At 43.5% G+C, this 20,637-nt stretch overlaps 1 protein-coding gene across 2 annotated transcripts in view; it reads left to right on the forward strand.

The window, feature by feature from the left end:
* Positions 1–20,637, forward strand: part of ZNHIT6 (zinc finger HIT-type containing 6) — a 53,673-nt gene that overhangs the window by 9,697 nt on the left and 23,339 nt on the right. For both annotated transcript variants that reach the window (XM_077450313.1, XM_077450312.1), the window contains exon 5: positions 3,479–3,582. In XM_077450313.1, coding sequence (XP_077306439.1) covers positions 3,479–3,582 — 104 coding nt within the window. The remainder of the gene's footprint in view (positions 1–3,478; positions 3,583–20,637) is intronic.

The following is a 20,637-nucleotide window of genomic DNA, read 5'->3' on the forward strand; positions in this document are numbered from 1 at the left end:
TATTTTCATAATTCTTGCTAAACTCCTACTAAGCATAAAAGTAAAAAAAAATGTATTGAGTTAATAAACACATATTTATATAAAATTTTAAATTCACCATTTCACAAAAAGGCGCAAAACTGAAGGTGTGCAAAACTAAGTGAAAAACAATTTACAAAAGAAAAAAAATCTGGCGGTTACTATATTTTGCTTTAAGTTTGTAAAAGACTCCCCAAACCATATATTTTCTTAAAGCACATAGAGAGAGAAAATAAAATGTGGAATTAATGATCTCCCTCCAGCATGTGCGGTAACGTGTAATCAGTGTTTTTGTATGTAGGCGTCCCCAGCAAGTGTGTTTGTGTGCATGTACAAGGCAATGGGATGGCTCAACTTTCTTTCTTTTTTTTTATTTTTTATTTTTATGGGGAGGATTTAAGTGCTTACACCGTTACATTTGTTAGAGGTTAAAAAAAACACTAGTCCATCTAGTTCAACTAACAGGAAAAAGTGCTTGAGTTTAAGTTAATTTTTTTTTTTTTTTTTTTTCTCAACTTGATTTTTATTTTATTTTTTATTGCCTGGGGATCAAAAGTCCACTATGTGATAGCATTTTGCTGTAACGGGTTCCCTTTAATGAGACATCAGGACTAGGGATGAGCTTGGGCGTGTTCGCACACTCCATTTGCAGAGCCCGCCAGGAAGTCGGCACAGCACCTTGTCGACTTCCTGGCGGGGCTTTGCACGTGGAGTGTGCAAACACGTACGAGCTCATCCTTAATCAGGACTGGGAGTCTATGTAAAACCTCCCACTGCTGCCAATGTATGACGCCGATGTAAACCAGGTGGTGATAGATTCTGTACTTCAACAATTGGGTTAAACCCTGATGAAGATGGTTCTCTGACTCCTGAAATGTGTTCATCATAAAAAAGCAGTACAGTGCAGATATTTAAACTAAAATGTTAAAGTTAGGGATGCACCGAAATTTCGGCCGCCAAAACATATCGGCCGAAAATGCCCTTTTTGGCAATTTGCCGAAAGAGAAAAATGGCCGATAATGGAGCTGAAAATGGGGCGGCCCATCATGGGGGGTGTATAGCGCAGGAGAGCCGCCTCCGCCGCCTGTTTGATCACAGCGCCGGGAACATCACAGCTTTCATTTCAATATCTGCGTGTTCCCGGCCGCGCCGTCACACACAGCCCCTCCCCCTTGTCTGAGCACTTTGATAGACAGATCACCCGCAGTATTGGACGGATGATCTGTCTATCAAAGTGCCCGTTTGGTGCACCCCTAGTTAAAATAAATAAAATACAAAAGACAGTCCATTCTCTTTAAACTGAAAGATGAAAACTATGAAATCACCTGACTTATCCAGTAAGTCAGGTGAACTATACATCAGGTATGGTGACTTGAGTGACACCCTCCACCACCGGAAGTAATGGCCGCTCACCTCAGGATATGGACCCCTGAATGAAGCACAGGTCAAATACAGCAGTCCCTTTCAGGTGCGCCTCCTTGGGACGTAACGCGTACGCAAACCACGTGACTGCCATTGTGACGTCACCCGCGTCTTTACACGCTGATCCTTGTGGAACACTTCGATTCAGATTCGTTTTTTACCTAAGCACTGGGGTACAGTACGATCGTTGTGGGTGCACTCTTATTTTATATAAAATATCGTTTTATAATCAGAGAGCACTAGATTTTTCTGCTTTTTTTTTTTTTTTATTTTTTATTTTTTTCTGCTCGTTAACTCATCCCCTGAAAGAGACTGCTGTATTTGACCTGTCTGATTCATTCAGGGGTCCATATCCCGAGGTGAGCGGCCATTACTACCGGTGGTGGAGGGTGTCACTCAAGTCACCATACCTGATGTATAGTTCACCTGACTTACTGGATACCTTGGGGCTTCTTTGCTGATTTCGTTTTCATCTTTCAGTTTAAAGAGAACGGACTGTCTCTTGTGTTTTAATGTTTTAGTTTAAATATCTGCGCTGTACTGCTTTTTTATGATGAACTATTCTGGGATTTGGTAATTTGACCCTCAGTGTTTTTAGCTGTAGTTTTAGTTAAGGATTTGTTATTTAGCACTGATTGATTTCTGCTGTTTGTCCTGAAATGTGTTGACATTTCTGATAAAGATTTATTCCAAGGCAAGGATTAAATATGTTATCTGGATGATTCATTTTTGGTGGGGCACTAATGTTCTCTATTTTTACTATACCGTATATACTCGAGTATAGGCCGACCCGAATATAAGCCGAGGCCCCCAATTTACCCCCAAAAAAACTGGCAAACTTATTGACTCGTGTATAAGCCGAGGGTGAGACATGCCTGTCCATCCCTGTGTGTGTGTCCGTCCATCCCTGTGTGTGTGTCCGTCCATCCCTGTGTGTGTGTCCGTCCATCCCTGTGTGTGTGTCCGTCCATCCCTGTGTGTGTGTCCGTCCATCCCTGTGTGTGTGTCCGTCCATCCCTGTGTGTGTGTCCGTCCATCCCTGTGTGTGTGTCCGTCCATCCCTGTGTGTGTGTCCGTCCATCCCTGTGTGTGTGTCCGTCCATCCCTGTGTGTCCGTCCGTCCATCCCTGTGTGTGTGTGTGTGTCCATCCATCCATCCATCCATCCCTGTGTGTGTGTGTCTCCATCCATCCATCCATCCCTGTGTGTGTGTGTGTGTGTGTGTGTGTGTGTGTGTGTCCAGCCTACCTGTGTCCCGAGCCTCCGTCCCGAGCCTCCGTCCCGTGCCTTGCCTCCGTCCCGTGCCGTGCCTTGCCTCCTTGCCTCCGTCCCGTGCCGTGCCTTGCCTCCGTCCCGTCCCGTGCCGTGCCTTGCCTTGCCTCCGTCCCGTGCCTTGCCAGGATCGCCGCTCTTCGTCGGCGCCTCGGCGGCCATTCTAAAATTCAAAAGCCGCGCCTCCGCCTTCGCCTGTGATAGGCGGAACACTGAATTTCCCAGCAGCCTGTGTTCCGCCTATCACGGACATCGTCTCATCCTCGTCCGTAGTACGAGGATGAGACGATGTCCGTGATAGGCGGAACACAGGCTGCTGGGAAATTCAGTGTTCCGCCTATCACAGGCGAAGGCGGAGGCGCGGCGTTTGAAGGGTAGAATGTCCGCTGTCTGTCTGCTCGACACGCTGATCGAGCAGGCAGACAGCGATGACTCGAGTATAAGCCGAGGGGGGCACTTTCAGCCTCAAAAAAGAGGCTGAAAATCTCGGCTTATACTCGAGTATATACGGTATATGTATATGTGTGTGTCCTGGAATTGATATCCATATTGAATCATTTTTTTTTGGCTGATAGAACTTCTTTCTGAACTCATGCAGGGCTTTAGAGCGATGGATGTTTTTGCACACTTTACCTTTAAGCACTCATTGTGGGATTGCTGAAATGTTTCTGTACAGCTGTCCTGGTTTTGTGGTTACAGGCCTTTGCAACCATTATTTACATGTATGCTTAAAAACATCATTATTTTTTTTTTTTTCTTTCTCTAGTTGAACTTCTTAAAGAATAGAGCTCGGAAACATTGCATAGATCTGAAAATTCTTCCAATTGGATTTTCAAAAAGAAGAGAAAATTCTACATTTTATCACAAAAAGTAAGCTTTTGTTTTGCGAGCTGACACTTTGACATTCAGTCTGGTTTTACTTGGGATATCCTGTATGCCAGTAATCCTTGTCTGTGACCTAGAACTAGGAGTGTGGGGTTTTCCATGTACACATGCTTGTTTCAGGTCAGCTCCCCGGATAGTGATATCGGGATCACGGCCATGCAATTTTTTCCTGAGCGGTTCCCTGAAAATGTGATTCACTTCAGTGCTGTCCATAGTCCTCACAACATAGTGCTTAGGAAATTATGTGAATGTTATAAGATCCTCTGTCCACCCTTAAGCCATATTCAGACAGCTGGTTACTTGCGTTTATCGGATGCCAGTGGCAAGAATCGGCAGATTCTTGCAGCTGGTTAGCAGCTGCCAGCCTGCTAGTAGTTTAAATAGGCTGAGCAGCCGCCACTGTTTACATGCAGCCACCCACACCGAGGTTACCTGTGGTTATGGCTGAATGTCCGAGACTGGACACAGTCAGCAAGTAACCGGCTGTGTGAGAGAGGCCACAATGTGTTGCTAAACCCAGGACCCTGTATTCACTATATCTGGTCTCTCTCATGGTATGCAGAACATAGAATTGCAATTATTTTAGTAAATACCTAAAATACCTTTTCTCATCAACAGTATATAGCAGTTTTGTGGCTTCAATCAGTGTCCGGCCGAGCACTGGTTAAAGCTTTTAGGAGGAGTTTTCATTCTCCTCTGACTGTCCTATGAGGTTTCATGACCCCTGGCCCTCTGTGTGGACAGTGCTGATTGACCCTGTGCCGATCACATGCACCCTCCAAGAAAAGAAAACGAAAAATTCTAGCAAGACACGCCAAACTGAGTATGTACAGAGTGCCCCCAAGGCTCTGTACAATCAGGAGAAGGATTGGGGACTTTGGAAGAAGGGTAGGATCAGAGCAGACTGGATCTAACATAACAAGCCAGCTTTAATGCATATAAAGACTGATTTTACTATTGTAGTTTTAGTAATACATTAAGCTGAGCTCCGGAAAAACAAAACAAAAAACATTGCAGTGCAAAGGAGAACTCATTTATGTGTAGGAGGACCATGTGCAACAGTATTATTTACGTGACTCTCCACATCTGTAGGTACTCTGCACTGCTAGACAGGTCTGAGGTCCTTCTGATGTCATCAAGACCAATGCAGTGAGTCAGTTGGCTGCTGGTTTTCCAGCATGCACGTCCAACAGAAGCCTGCTGAATGGTCAGCTTCTGTTGGACAAACTGACATACACATGGGCAGAATGTAGGCCGGTATGTATTTTTTTGTACCAAAAGTCTCCTGACATTCTGCCGATTGTACTGGACATAAGGAATAGAAGAACATGCCGTACAACACTGGATAGAGGAAGGTTCAACGTTTTATGGTCCTTGAGGTTGTGTGCACTCTATGTGAGCACTGTGTTGTGTGAGAAACATCAAACGGTAAACCATTTCTTGGCACACAAGAATTATCTGTTTACTAGCTATTGAATTCTCAGCTTCAACAATTCAATGTCTTATGCGATCTTGAACAGTTGCAGGCATAGGTGGAGCAAACGCCCTTTTCTTTTATGTACCCCCACAAATATAAATCTTGGGGGGTGGTAAGGTCTGGTGACCTGGGAGACTACAAAAAAGATCTTGTTGTCCACCTCTTTCAATCCATCATCCTGGAATGGTGGTGTTCAGATAATGCTGGACCTCAAAGTGGAGGTGAGGCAGGGCCCCATCTTGCATAAAAATGAAGACATTTCAATCTTCTTGAAGTTGGGGAAACACCCTGGCCAGATCTGGAAATGTTGTCACCATTTGCTCAGTAAAAAAGGTCCATAAACTTTGCCTACAGACAGAAATGACGCAAAATACATTCAGCTTCGGTGTGTCTGTTTGAAGTTTTGACTATGTAAGGATTTTCAGAGCACGTTGTACTTTATATTGACATTAAATTTATATTGAGTGTAGCAACATAATACCAGAAAGTGCTGATTGTCTTTGGTGTAAAATTGAGTATTCAACACAACTGTTGCCCAGAAAGTGTTAAGACTAAAGCATGTTTTGGCCACTGGGTGTCTCTCTAAGCATTAGAACAGCCAAGAAAAAGACATTGTATTGAAATAACTTTTAGTTTTGGTATTTCTTGCATTGGAAAAAACATTGCACAAGTAATATAAAAATGACTACCAAGGTGAGCAATATCATAAGCTTAATAGCATGCCACTTAATTTGTTCCTATTATTTATTTAATTTCCTCAAAGCAGTTTACTTCTTTGCGGCACTGTATCAGTTAAAGCATATCTAAACCCAAAAGCAAAAATGTAATATATGGCAGCTTATAAGGCTTTTTAAATAAGGTGGCTGCATTTAGTTTTATTTTCTTTAGTCTTTTTATTTTTCCCCTTTTATTTTCACCTGTTAATCCTACAAATTTCCTGTCCCTGGGTGACTACGCTTACTCACTCCACTGTATCTTTGGAGGAAGCCATAGTTGTCATCCAGGCTGGACTTCAAACATGTCTTCATCTCTACACTGCAAAGGTGGTTTTTGTTTTCATTTTCAAGTTGGGCTTTATTTTAGCCTTTCTAATCCAGGGTTCCTCCAGAGGTTGCTAGGGGTTCCATGAGCAATTTTTGCCTTTCAGATTAGTAGTGACTGATATATATATATATATATATATATATATATATATATATATATATATATATATATATATATATATATATATATATATATATATAATTTTTTTTTTTTTTTTTTTGAGTCATTTGTATTGGAGGATGGAAAGGGGGGTTCTTCCCAAAGATCACGAGCATAAGGAACATTCTTTCTATTGGGCATCATTATTATAGGAGTTACCTGAACCCATAAAGTTTATTTCAGTGGTTCCTCTGTGGTAAATAGTTTGGGAAAGGCTACTTTAAAGTATAACCAAATCCAAGAACAAAACTGTAAAATGCTCTGGTGTGGTGCTTAGTCGATCTGCAGTGAATAAAAAAAGTGAACCATGATATCACAGCACACAATAGTGTTTGAGGGTACAGAAAAAAAAAAAACAACCTCCAAAGAAAGAGGGCCTCAATTTATGAACCTCAGTGGGTGCAGGGCTCCTGACAGGGACAAGGCACTCTGCTCTACCTAGGCCAAAGCCAGGTGTCCCTTGCTCCTAAAGGACCTGCTGATGCTGGTTCTCCAAGTTCTTGATGACCAGAGCCTCCCGGTCCAGAATTGGAAAAAGACAGAGGGCCGTAGATCCTTTCCCTGACATCAGAGAAGGACACGACAAACCTACACCGTCTGGCTCTGTGCAAAAAAAGAAAAGAAATGGAACGTGCATCTGTGATGGGTAAATGCAATAAAGTGGCATGTGCATTGCACAAGATGGGCCTTCCGGCTGGTATGAAGAGTGCTCTGTGCTAGCCAGAAGGCCTGCCCAAGAAGTGTGTGTAAAGTAGAAAAGTGACACATCCTAGTGCTGGTGAAACTCAGTGGAATCCCAAACCATAGTGCATTTCTGGAACCCCTAGGGCGTCAACCCCCAGAGGGTCACATCACCAGGGGCTCTTTGTGCCTCCCAGCCCCTGACCATACACATTTTGCAACCTTCCATGCCAGAAAGGCATTAGCACTTATTGAGAGCCTGCCTGCGACTGGGGATAAGCCTAGCATAATACATTAGGTATTACTAACCGGCACCCCTTCCTGGGATCCAGAAAACATATATAAGCGCATATTAACCAAAAACAAGAAGGGTCCTGCGAGCCTCCACTCACCAGATGCTCGGTGAAGCGTAATAAGGATAGATGGTAGCGTTAAACACGCCTCTCAAATTGTGCAAATATGAAAAAAATCAAACATATACGCTGCACTAAACTGTAATGCATACCTCATCAGTGTGAATACTGAAGTGCATGCATAAAAATATAAATAGCATGCGAGTTGCCCTGAAAGCATAAAACAATGTAATCTTTATACATACTACGAATGTAAATCTCCCCCCCCCCCCCCCCCCCCCCAAAATAATGGACAAAGGTTCTGTTGCAAGGGTAATTTTGTCTTGAGCCCGGAGTTGATCTTTAAGGTTATGTAGACCTGATTATGTAGCTTGTACTATAGAAAGTTCAGTGTTTATCTTCTTTTCATGCATTTCCTTGAAGCTAGACTTCTAATGCTCAGATTACAAAATGATTTGCATGCATGTACTCCTGAGCTCTCGAGTTGATTAATTCACCGACTGTAAAGTCTAATCATTTCCTTCAGTAGCAGGAATAAGGATATGTAAACATCCTGATCATTTACCCTGAGCAGTATGTATTCATGCATTGAGCTCTGATGAATTCAGTCTGGTTCGGCCCGATGTTTACTCTGCGTCTGTTTTGTGATTGTCACTGGAATTCTGAATGGCGTGTAAGTTGTATCACAGTTGGTCGAGACTATTCACACCTCAGCGAGGCATATATTAAGGTGTAGTCTGGTTAGCGGAGAGTAACCCCAGGATGTGAAATGTAATGGTCCTCTGCCAAATTAAACTGAATTGACAGTCCATTCTTTTTCCACGCCGCAGAATGTGTGTGCCTCTGTATACTTCAGCCTAATGAAAACGTGAAAATTCCTGGCTCGGTAAACATAGTCCTTCATTCACATGCAGAGAGTCGGAGTGGCACATCTTGGAGGCAGTTCAAGGAATGGTGGTAAACACAGGACAGCTGATGGTACAGACTAGAGAGGGGTGTCTGTGGCTGCGTATGATGTGGCAGGATGTTGCTTTGGGATTCATGCAGCTATGTACTCAGGTGCAGAATGGCCTTGGCTCTCTGAAGTACGTCTGTCCTCTGTGAGGGAGGTAGTCCACTGAATTACAAACTACTAGATACTGTGCCCAGAGGTGTAACTTCTAAGGTATTAGAATGTTTTTATTTTTTCTTAAGCAGCCCATAATTATGCGATTTTTTTTTTTTTTTTCTTTCATGGGTGGAAGGTAAAAAAAATCGTTTGATTTTCCCCCCATCAACACAGTGTTGATGGCGAGAATCCATCCTGCAGCGCTTTTGTGTTCTGCTGGTGGAGAGCTTTCCCGGCTGGCAAAATGTAATGATTACTGATGGTCGTTATAGGTGCCGTCAGTAATTGCATTTAAAAAAAATCCTACATGCTGGCTGTACCTAAAGTTTATCGATTTGGGTACAACCAGCCTGCCCGTAGATGGATCAAATATCTTCTGGTCCCATGATTCGATCCAGCTATGGCGAGCTTAAAGTGATTGTTTTATAAAGAAAAATGTTAATAAAAAATTAAAATAAAAAGTTATACTTTCCTGCTCTGCCTTTCTGTAGCCAGTCCTTCTAACTGCTGCTGGATCTCCAGCACTTCCATCCTGGAGTTGGAGCCAACTTCCCACTGCACATGCACAAGATTGAGTGGTGCAGGGAGACTGGTCCTGCAGTCTCCTGGGATGTGTGACGTATCACAGGAGACTTCAGAATCGGTCTCCCTACACCACTCAATTTTGGGCATGCGCAGTGGGAAGCCAGCGGTGTTTCATCAGGAAGGTACAGCTCACTCCAAAATCGAAGACTACTACAGGCAGGTTAGTATTAAGTGGGAGCCGGTAACAACTAAAAAATACTCATCCCCAACCCCCCCCCAGCCTTGTATACTTGCCACGCCCTCTCGTCACCTTCCTACTGGAACATCCATGCCTGTCTATGCGCTAGTGTGGAAGCCTAGACCAGTGTTTTTCAACCAGGGTGCCTTCAGGTTTCTTAAAGGGTTGCCTTTGCAAAATGCCTAACAATTGCTCAAAAATTGCACATGGATCAAGCCTGCCTTTTAGTTACACAAAGCCTCAGGTTTTCATTGTGCACCATTATAACCACCTACCTGCTGGTATCTTAACAATCATTGACCTCATCGGTTGATAAAGAGGACGTTGAGCCCCTGCAGAGCATCCTAGATTGCCCCCTCGCCTGCCCCTCTCTATCAGTACTGGGGTCACATTAGTTGAGTGAGGGAGAAGAGAAATGTGGACAACTAGTCATTACCAGTGTGCAAAGGTGTATTTGCCTTGGAAGAATAAATAACCCATAATGTTGGGTGTCCTACGTGTATGGATGTTGCTACATTGTAAAAATAGGGTGCCTTGAGACTTGTGTAGAACGTTAAAGGGTGCCTTGACTGAAAAAAAGGTTGAGAAACACTTGTCTAGATGGGGACGACAATGCTTGGGTTAGGTGATTTGGCTTCTCTTTTTACATCCTAGAAGTTTTTTTATTTTTTGCTATAAGTACAGTAAATGCCCTATAGTCATAATATACCATAGACAATAGCAGAGTATTTGGTTGGAGTCCTATATAATTCTTCTGTTCAGAAATTGGAGCAATCATGTCCATTGGCTGCTCTATAGGTTCACTATGGTGCTTTTGATTACTTGCTAGATTAACATTTTAACTTGTCATCCTTATGCACCAGAAGCAGCCCACATTGTCCATTGTTTCCTCTTCCATTTTGGTTGGGATTTTTATACTTGACTAAATTGGGATATGGTCCTCTGATGCGGACTCCCTCTTCACCCAAGTGAGCATTTTGTGCGAATTCTGCTGGAAAGTTTCTGTGTACTTTGCAGCTTAAACGTCTCTCCTTCTCCTTTTACACCCAGTAGAATTGTAAGGTGGTCTCACTTAGTGCCCTCTTGTTGGTTTTCGTTGATCTTAGGTGAGGAGTGTCGCTGTTTATGCAGCTTTCTTTGTGCCCAAACGTTTGATATAGTTCCTTCAACTTTGAATAGCTTTATTGCTTCCCAATACCAAGTCTAATTTTCAATATACCATGAAAGGTCCACTTCACTGTTTTTGTTGTCGCAGCATTTTTGTGGTCGCGAGCCGTGCTAATAAACTGTTCCCCATAACACATTCTTTTTTAAGGCAGCACACTGCCCAGGGCCTCGTCTTCAACCAAGAATTGGTTTCCACTAACCACATCAAACAGGCCATCGCTGCTCGTTTACTATTCATCTGGCTTCCAACCACAGACTCGTGTTTGTATAAGTGGATGTGGCCAATGCATTAAGATTCAGAGAGGAGGGAAAATTGCTATGTTTATATAGAAGGGACTGTTTACTCTGAAAACCAAGGATGTCCCAAGTTGAAGTAGCCGAGTCTGGTCAGACACGTACATTTTTAGTCAGCAAAGGCGAAAAGCTGCACGTTTGCTTGGTAAGCTGCAGCTCTCCAAACCAACACGGACATCACCATTGAGCTGTATTTTGTTCCAAACTGAAAACATCTACCACATTTATTTATTACAGGTACTTGTATACCGCCGGAAATTTACATATACTGTACATTCACATCAGTCCCTGCCCTCAAGGAGTTAACAATCTAAGGTCCCTAACTTACATTCATAGATACTAAAGCCAATGTAGACAGAAGGCAATTAAAGAGGAAGCAAACCCTGATGAGTTTACTTCCTCTTTCATTCCCTGCAAAGGTAAACCATAATGGACTACTATGCATCACATAGTAGTAGCCTATTATGTGTCACTTACCTGACACAGGAGCCAGCGATGTCACTGCCTCTAGTCCACCGCATTCATTTTCTCGGTGGGTCTCGCTCCTCCGCCGCTGTCATTCGTCGAAGCTGCGATGACGTCACTCCCGTGCATACGCACGAGAGCCGCCACTCGCGGCATATCACCATTGACCGCGGCGCGCTCAGTGCGCCTGAGCGCAGCTGTCTATGGCGCATGCGCCGTAGACAGCTGTGCCTGTCTTTCGGCAAATATCTCCTAAACCGTGTAGATTTAGGAGATATTTCTTGGACCTACAGGTAAGCTTTAATCTAGGCTTACCTGTAGGTCAAAGTGTGTTGTAAGGGTTTACAACCACTTTAACCTACCAGCAATGTCATTCAAGTGTGGGAGAAAACCGGAGTATCCGGACGAAACCCATGCAGGCACATGGAGAACATTCAAACTCCGGGCAGGTAGTGCCGTGGTTGGGATTCGAATTGAGGACCCCAGTGCTGCTAGACAAAAGTGATAACTGCTTAGCCACTGTGCTACCCTGTGCATTTTGTTAGTTTATCTATAGCCAATATGTCTGTTTTGGACCAGTTGGACTGTTTTGAACCTCTTGGTTTTTGTTTTTTTTTCATTTGTTTGCTAAACTGCAGCTCTTCAAACCAACATGGAAGGTTACAATAAGCCATATTTTTTTTTCTAACTGAAAATATCGGCCACTTTTGGTTAGCGTATCTATACTTAAAACATTCACACAGTTACAAAAGAGAATGATTAGAACCTTTTGGATTTTTATTTTGCTGTTCATGTCCTGTTCTGAAGACGCCATCAGAAGTGAGAAGTTCCTCCAAAAGTAAGAGGAAATACTCTTAGTAGTTTTCAGAACAGGTGTCCCCTTTGGAAAAACCTGACAGATGTCCTAACCCTTCATTGGTGTATCAAATAATGGCTAGAGATACACGCTGAACAATACATAACACATAATCATATGTATTACCATATTTATCGGCGTATAACACGCACATTCATTTTAAAAGGGAAGTTTCAGGAAAAAAAACAAAAATTTTAATAAGGAACTTTGAAGCAAATTAAGGGTCAGTGCCCATCTGCAGCCTCACCATTGCCATCAATGCAGCCTTATCAATGCCCATTTGCAGCCTCACCATTGGCATCAATGCAGCAACCTCACCATTGCCATCAGTGCAGCCTGATTGATGCCCATCTGCAGCCTAGAGGGGGCGGGATTAGTGCCGACATTACATACAGTGAAAATCTTCTATGATAGACAGAACACTGGTCCAATGGTGGACCAGGAGACTGGACTTCCTATTACAGAGGCTGCCAAGTAAACAGGAGATTCCCACTGTATATAATCTGATGGCGCTCGTCCTGCCCCCTCCCTGTCCCCTCCGAGGCAGCTAAAATGTAAGTATTGGTGTGAGAAGGTGAGTGTTATATGCCAATAAATACAGTATATCAATTAGGCCATTTTTTTTATTGTAAAGAATGTCAACCCTGCATTCTATGTTCCTGATATGTACCTGTTGTACTTGTATGAAAACGTATCCTGTTCTCTTTGGATTGCTTCCTTTATGTGAAATCTCTGGTGTTCCTGTCAGTCCCTCTGCTATCCTATTAAAAATTGACAACACTATGCATGAGAACATGGCATGGTCAGTTCTCTAGCTATGCTGAGACGTTGGCTTGCTCCCCTCCAATGATCAGACCTGCCCCCCCCCCTTACACAGCCATTCACTAGGAAGATCAGTGTGTTGCTGTTTCTCCTCCCTGAACTCCTTATGCAGCTGAGAACAGAGGGTGATGTGATCAATTTAAAAAGTTATTTTATATTGTGTATTTTTCTAGATGGATATAGATCCTAGATGCACATACGCATGCATGTTTTGCCTTTTTTCTTTTTTACACTAAATGGGTTGTTTTACAAGGTGAGGGTTTTACATATAATAATTGAAAATAAAGTGTGCTGCATTAGTATTTGCACACCAAGCTGACCAAGTCTTATAGATAATGTGGGATAAATTGACTGTGTGCCTTGAAGAAAACACTACTCATCAGTGATGCATTTAAAAAAAAAAAGAGCAACAAATCCATGATATCCCTCAAAATGTTCTGCTCAAACCTACAATTATCAGGTCACATACACAGGACCCTAACAACCTTTGAGGAGATGTGTGGTCTCTCACAGGTTCCCAGACACACTTTCTATAATTTACAAGGAAATCCTCTCCCACACATAACGTCCCCCCCCCCCCTCCCAACCTTCACACAAAAATGGTCCAGAGACCTGGACATGGACATTTCTCCAGGGGAGTGGCGGACCTCTTTCACATTCACCCACAAATCCTCAATCTCCAACTTTGCACAGTAGAAAAATTAAAAGCTACTCTCCAGGTGGTATAGGGACCCGGTCTCGGTTCACAGGATATTTCCCAGTGCTTCTGATGTCTGCTGGTGCTGTCATGGAGGACAAGGAACATGCCTTCATATCTGGTGGGAACGTGCTCGGATTCACCCCTTCTGGAAAGGTATATTCACGATTTATAATGAAATATATGAAATCTCCATGGACCTCTCCTCTAAAATAGCCCTATTGTCGATACTACCGGGATCCATTTAAATCACAGAAAACCAATCTTCTTAGGTTTTTTCTATCTGCAGCCAGACAATTGATCACGAAATACTGGAAATCTGAGGCCCCCCCCCCTCATAGGTGGATCACCATTCTCAATGAGATTGTTAATGGAGGAGATGCATGCCAGAGAGGGAGACTGGGATAAACACAAGATACTGTCGTATGTCTGGGTATACTACTTGGCATTAGATAGACTATTGAATAGACTTACTAAAGGATGAGCTGAACAACCACCTAGAATTGACAGCCGGAAAAATACCGGTGTAGATGGTCCAGATGTCTTGATGACCTCACACAGGTGAACGGCCATCTGAGCTCGTCCATGTCGGGGAAAACTACCACAGTGGCACAGAATGTGCATCTATACCCCACCCCACCTTCCCTCTTTTCTATTTCCCACTTTACCCCCCCCCCCCCACACCTCAGGTTTATGGTAATTCTGTATACCTGACTACTTAGATATGTTACACACCTGAGATATTTATTGCAACCTCTACATTATGATACCTGCATTTTATAAATTGATTCTATGTACTGTAAATGTGGCGGTGGCTTTCAACCACCACCTTATATACCGCCTGTTTTTTCTTTATTCTGTACCCCCAACTACTTTTTTTATTTTTTTTTTATTTTAGAGAAAAGGTGAATAAATATATTGAACCTTAAAAAAAAAAAAAGGGAAACAAAAAACACTAATAAAATTCCACAATGAGAACGAAACCGTGATGCAAAAGCATATAAATTGTATGCAAATATTCTTAAATATAAATGTCACAATTAATATAAAATAAATTGTTTTAAGCAAGAAAAGTCCCAAAATTGGCTATATTGGTGATTGATAACAACCAGTCAGATGGTCCCAAATCGTATTGAATTGGTGCTGAAATTATGACATTTCAATAGCCTTCAAAGCTCTGAGGGCATCGCCACTGTGCGCAAGTAATAAAGTAGCCGCTTACCAGATACCAAGGGTCAATGCGCATATATGCTGATCACAGCGGAGAACACCGATCTGTGTTGCCACATGTATGGAACTTCCAGTAATCAGACTCCCAGCTCACAGGTGGATATAAAAATGAAAGGACTGAGGGTGCATTATCATTTCAAACAAAAACTTAAATAAAACTGCACCTACAGACTATTTTCTTGTAAAATAGCACAGAGTGTCGTAGTGGCACGGGCGCCTGCAGTACACTTCGTGTGCGCTGATGTCACCGCTGACTCCGCCCAATGCGTTTTCTCCTCCAGAAGGCGTCAACTGGGATTGGAGGTTTACATATACTTTAGAGCTGTACACAAAAAAACCCCAGAAAAAGCTAATTTGAACTTGGATTTGTATTTCTGTCCATCCAATCCTAAGATTCAGAAAGCTCTTCCCCACAGCACAACCCTGTCTTGTAGGGTAGAATGCTGCATCTTTCTCTGCCCACCACCACCCCTCTGGGGTCAGGAGATAACATATTGCTTCTGAGCTACCTGTCAACTGCCTCTAAAAAGTGATCCGTTGTGGAATGCTTTTTGGTGGGGCAACAAATGTTATTGCACATGTAAATCTGGCCTAAAGTAAAGTCTTGTCCCTTCCTCGGCCTGTGGCTGGTCAGTAAAAGGAGAGGCAAAAGATTGAGAGTATCTCTCCGCCATTCTGCTTTCTCCCTCCTATCAGCATGCTCTTTGCACAGCGTCTCGCCTGATCATTTTTGTATATATGTTATGGTGTATTAATGATTACCAAGCTGCATTCATGTGTGTATTTTATAATTACCTGGCGTTATCAAATTACTTTTCCATTTTAATTTGCAACTTTTCTCAGTTACAAAATTATAAATTCTTGTCTCTGCAAAAATTGCAACACTACTTTTCTATGATAAGGCACCCGATGATGTGAAATGTCAAACTTTGTATGCCCTTTACTGTAAAGTAATATGGAAGCACAATGATTGGTGTGTGGACTCCTTGATCTGTGTAGTATCCCATCTCTAAACAGGATTTCTCAGAATACTCCTCTCCCATTCCTGTAATTGTCTCCCTTTCCCAGAATTATACGCCTAACTTCAGTGTGATTTACAGGTAGCCTCTTGCAGGGTTATGTCATCAGCGATGTCCTTCGGCTTGCTGCAGTGCAAGTTTATTTCATGTCTAGAGGGATGCTGAGGGTACAAAGTCCCTTACTGTATCATTGGGACTAGTCATATAAAAAATAGTCCAGGTAGAAGATCTCACTTTGCTTTCATATTGAAAATATTGTAGCAAGTGTGTGTAAAAACTGTTTATCAGATGTAGCGGTAATGTGACATTATATTTCCCAGAATGTGGCACTCCATGTAAAATTGTGATTCATTGGCCTTAGCACAAATGTCTGCATTGAATTGGGTCTAACAATCTCCATTTACATATTCGTGCATCCAATTTCCTGTTACATCAGTTGTGCATGGTCTCTAAATACGACTGTGTAGTCTTTTAGGCACCAACTCTAATCCATTAATAAAAAGAACTGGTCAAACCTGCCCCCTTCCTCGTCTGTGTAATGACACTTGTATTCAGCGGTGTGGCTTTTACTCAACCAGCATGGGTCACTGCAGTGTGAGGGCTGAAAGCAGTATTTTCACTAACAAAGGTAACACGCATTACAATTTGATCATACAATCTGCAAGTAACTTTGTAGTGCAAGGGCCTGTATGATTGTATACAAATTGGTTGGGTAATTTAGATCCTCATTTTACATTTGCAGAATTATTAGGGGATGAGGTACCTATAATAGTAATGTGTTTCTGGGATAGTGTGGACCAACTTATTTCTCTCATTTTACATAGTTTTGGTAAATTTTAAATTTGATCACACAAAGGTTGTATGATTGAATTGTAACATAGTGGCGGCATGCAGCCCCATTGGGGCCCCAGGAGTGGCGGCATGCAGCCCCATTGGGGCCCCAGGAGTGGCGGCATGCAGCCCCATTGGGTGCCCAAGGAGTGGCGGCATGCAGCCCCATTGGGTGCCCAAGGAGTGGCGGCATGCAGCCCCATTGGGGCCCCAGGAGTGGCGGCATGCAGCCCCATTGGGGCCCCAGGAGTGGCGGCATGCAGCCCCATTGGGGGCCCCCAGGAGTGGCGGCATGCAGCCCCATTGGGGGGCCCCCAGGAGTGGCGGCATGCAGCCCCATTGGGGGGCCCCCAGGAGTGGCGGCATGCAGCCCCATTGGGGGGGCCCCCAGGAGTGGCGGCATGCAGCCCCATTGGGGGGGCCCCCAGGAGTGGCGGCATGCAGCCCCATTGTGGGCCCCGAGAGTAGCAACGTGTGCCCTCAGGATTTGCGACGTGCAGCCCCAAGAGTGGCGACCTGCCATAATGGGTAGCTTCCTTGCGACAAATTGTGAAGTGCAACCTCCTTGAGGCTGCAACATGCCTGTGTTTAGTCTTCAGATGGATTCCTTTTTATTTCTGTGAAACCCCCTTAGGTCCATATGGGGCCTATAACTTCTGGCCAAATTGGATTAAGCCGGTACCTTCCTGGGGCTTTTATTCTGCCATGTTGTCCATCTTTTGAATGGCAGACCAGAGCATCTGAAGCCCACTGAAATTGTTGCCTTTCACATTGGAGATGGGAGTGGGAGGTAAACGCATCAGGCGGGAGCAAGGTTTAGTGCTGGCTGATGAAGAGACCCCTTGTACAGTCTAGGCCTGGAATCCAAGGTGGTCCATAGTCTATAAATCCATTGATGTATTGCTAACACAGATAGTTGCAGCCACCACAGCACTGTTACCTTTGAAATGTTTTAGGGCAGAATAGGTTAATTTAAATTTGTTTTTATTTATTTTTTAATCAAACTCTTCCACTACAGGTGGCACCGGCAGAGAGGGAAGTTTCCATTAAAGCCATTTTACACTAATATTTGTGTCTGCAATCATAACAGCAGCTGTTGGTCAGTTTTAGCAGTTTTGCAAATTAGTGCAAAAATAAGGACCTCCATTCCGGTGAGCAGTTTGTTCAGATTGTAAACGGATATTTAACCTTTTGAAGACGTATCTGACAGCAAATATAGCAATTGTGTTCCTGTGTCGCTGATTTCATTTTCTATAATATAATTTTAGCAAATGTGAACTTTGCAGCTTCAAAGAGGTGTGTGTGTGTGTGTGTGTGTGTGTGTGTGGTGTTTTTTTTTTTTTTTTTTTCAGTGTTTTCCTTCATTCCAGGGGCGGAAACCAAATGGAAATCAGTGAGAGATTTTCAGCTTTTTGAGGCTCCAAGTTATTGCTTAACAAACATTACAACTTTCCAAAGGAATCTGAAAAAGGCCAACGGCAGCTCACACTCTCCCCCGTGTTCTGCACCCCGCGAGCGGGCGGCTCACACAGGCCTCTTGTACAAGCCATGTTTGTTCAGGGAAACGGACTTGGAATCAAAACATTGGATCGAGTGTTTAAAAGATGTATTTTGATTCAAGCAGCCTTTGCCGTTATGACTGCCTTCGCCTTAATATTTACTGACAAAGCTTGCTTGTGCTGGCTGTCCCAGCTTCCCCCCCATTAGTGGATTGGCCTGGTTTGTTTGGTTGGTGTCGGGCCTGAGTGGAATGTGGACATTCAGAAGCTGCGGTGTTATTATACAGCGTAACCTAGAAGTTTGCAGCACTGCGCTCTATAAAGTCGGCAGTGGTCGGGCATGGTTTTATTGACCGTTTTTGGAGGTTTTCTGGCTTCCTTTCCTTCAGGGTTTATGACATATTTCCACATTATTTTGAACCGTCTGCTGAAACATTCAGATTAGGAATGGCTGAAAGTTATTCAAAAGAATGAACGTTCCTTGAAGCTTAACGTGTCTTAGGTAGCTAGAGGGAACTGGTTACAACTGGAATTGTGCAAGAATCTGAATAGTCTGTCTTGCATAATCCATAATTGAATGTAACTGTGCACATAGCATACATGTGGGACCCCCACTGGATGCAGGTAATCACTCTAATAGACTGCTACTCCAGTGATCTCCACTAGCTTCATGTTGTCATACTTGTGATGAACTTTGACATGTTCAGCACAGTAAAGCTAAAGGATCAGATATAAATATTTAAATAATGAGTATGGATATTGTTACAGTTACATTGGTCCAGCCTGGACCTAAATCCCTATGCATGTATCATACCTGTAGGGTCCTATGCCCAGTGGTGCCCTGCTGCTCTGTGAACACAAGAGGTGCCACTGCTGGGTATGGGTGCCATTCAGAGTCCCATGCGGCTGCCCCCTCCATATCTCATCCAATTGGTGAACCATTTACATTTATTGAGAGAATGCAAAGCATTCTCTGAGTGTTGCATGTGCCAAGTGGGCGACCTATCTTCACAATGCACAAGGACAGCCACTTGGCACAGGACTTTGAGTGATCTCTAAATAGCGCCCATGCCAAGCAGTGGACTTCCAGTGTTCAGAGTAGCAGGGCACCACTAGCCACAGGACCCTACAGGTATGATCTATTCATAGGGACATAGGTCCAAGCTGGACCAATGTAACTGAAAATATCCATACTTGTTGTTCCACTTTAACTTCCTAAAGAGGAGTCAATCCCCCCCCCCCCCCCCCAAACACATAGTGTAGCTGCTGACTTTTAATATTGGGACACTTACCTGTCCTGGAATCCAGCGATGTCCGCACCCCAGACAATGTTTCTATCGGCTCTCGGGTGCTGCCGTCACCATTCATAGTAAGGGAACCCATCAGTGAAGCCTTTCTGAATGTCGTGGCGGGGGAAGGAGGAGGGGGACCAAACTATCCGAATGATGTACCTGTCAAACAGGTGCCAAATGTGGCACCAGAGGGGGGGAGGAGGCTGATAAGTGGAGCTTCCACTTTTGGGTGGAAGTCCGCTTTTTAAGTATTTTCAGCTGACTGTTTTGCTTTACTTACTGCATCTGTGCTGAACATGTCAAGTATTACCACATGAAGGTTATAGTCTACAAGCTATGGTGCCAATCATTGAAAATTGATCACACCTGATGTACTGATGGCCTATCATTTCTTGAGACACTAACAAGCCAGGAAAGTACAAATACCCCCCCCCCCCCCCCCAAATGACCCCTTTTTGGAAAGTAGACATTCCAAAGTATTTAGTAAGAGGCAAGAGGGGTGTGTTTTTTTTTTGTTTTGTTTTTTTTGTTTTGTTTTTTATTTATTTTTCTCTCTCTCTCACATGGCGTATGCATGCTTGCAACTACACCCCAAAACACATTATGCTACTCCTAGAGTATGGCGATACCACATGTGAGACTTTTTCACATCCTGGCCATATAGAGAGGCCCAACATGCAAGGAGCACCATCTAATTTCTTAACCACCTATTACTTTTAAAGGCCCTGGAGCACCAGGACTATAGAAACGTCCGCAAAATTACCCCATTTTGTAAAGGAAACGCCCCAACATATATTCTATGAGGCATAATGAGTCTTTTGAACGTGTCATTTTTTTTTCCAACAAGTTTTTGAAATATGTGGAAGCAAAATGAAAACACTAATTCTTTTGCGATACTAACGGGCGCTGATGAGGATCTACTGATGAGCACTGTAGTGGCACAGTAGGGCACTGATGAGCATTGTAGGGCACACCAAATCCAGCCCACTAACACTGCTGCTACGTGTCTCCTTCCCCCTCCTCATACACTGTATCCAATGTGAGGAGAGAGCTGAACTGGGCATGACACCGGCTTGTTGACAAAGTGATCACGTGGTAAAGTGGAGCTGTGATTGGCCCTTTACCTTAATTCGTAATGCGCTGGCTCACTCAGACCAGCCACCACGGACCCATCTGTATGCGCACTCCAGGGGGCGAGCAGGAAGCGCAAGCAGCATGGGAGGATGGAAATGAATGCCCTCCCAGAACTAACTGGCTGTGCTGTAGCTCTCATTCAGCTATAG

The sequence above is a fragment of the Lithobates pipiens genome, unplaced genomic scaffold (assembly GCF_037356315.1).
Source record: "Lithobates pipiens isolate NorthernLeopardFrog02 unplaced genomic scaffold, aLitPip1_a1.2 Scaffold_23, whole genome shotgun sequence".
NCBI classification, from domain to species: Eukaryota; Metazoa; Chordata; class Amphibia; order Anura; family Ranidae; genus Lithobates; species Lithobates pipiens.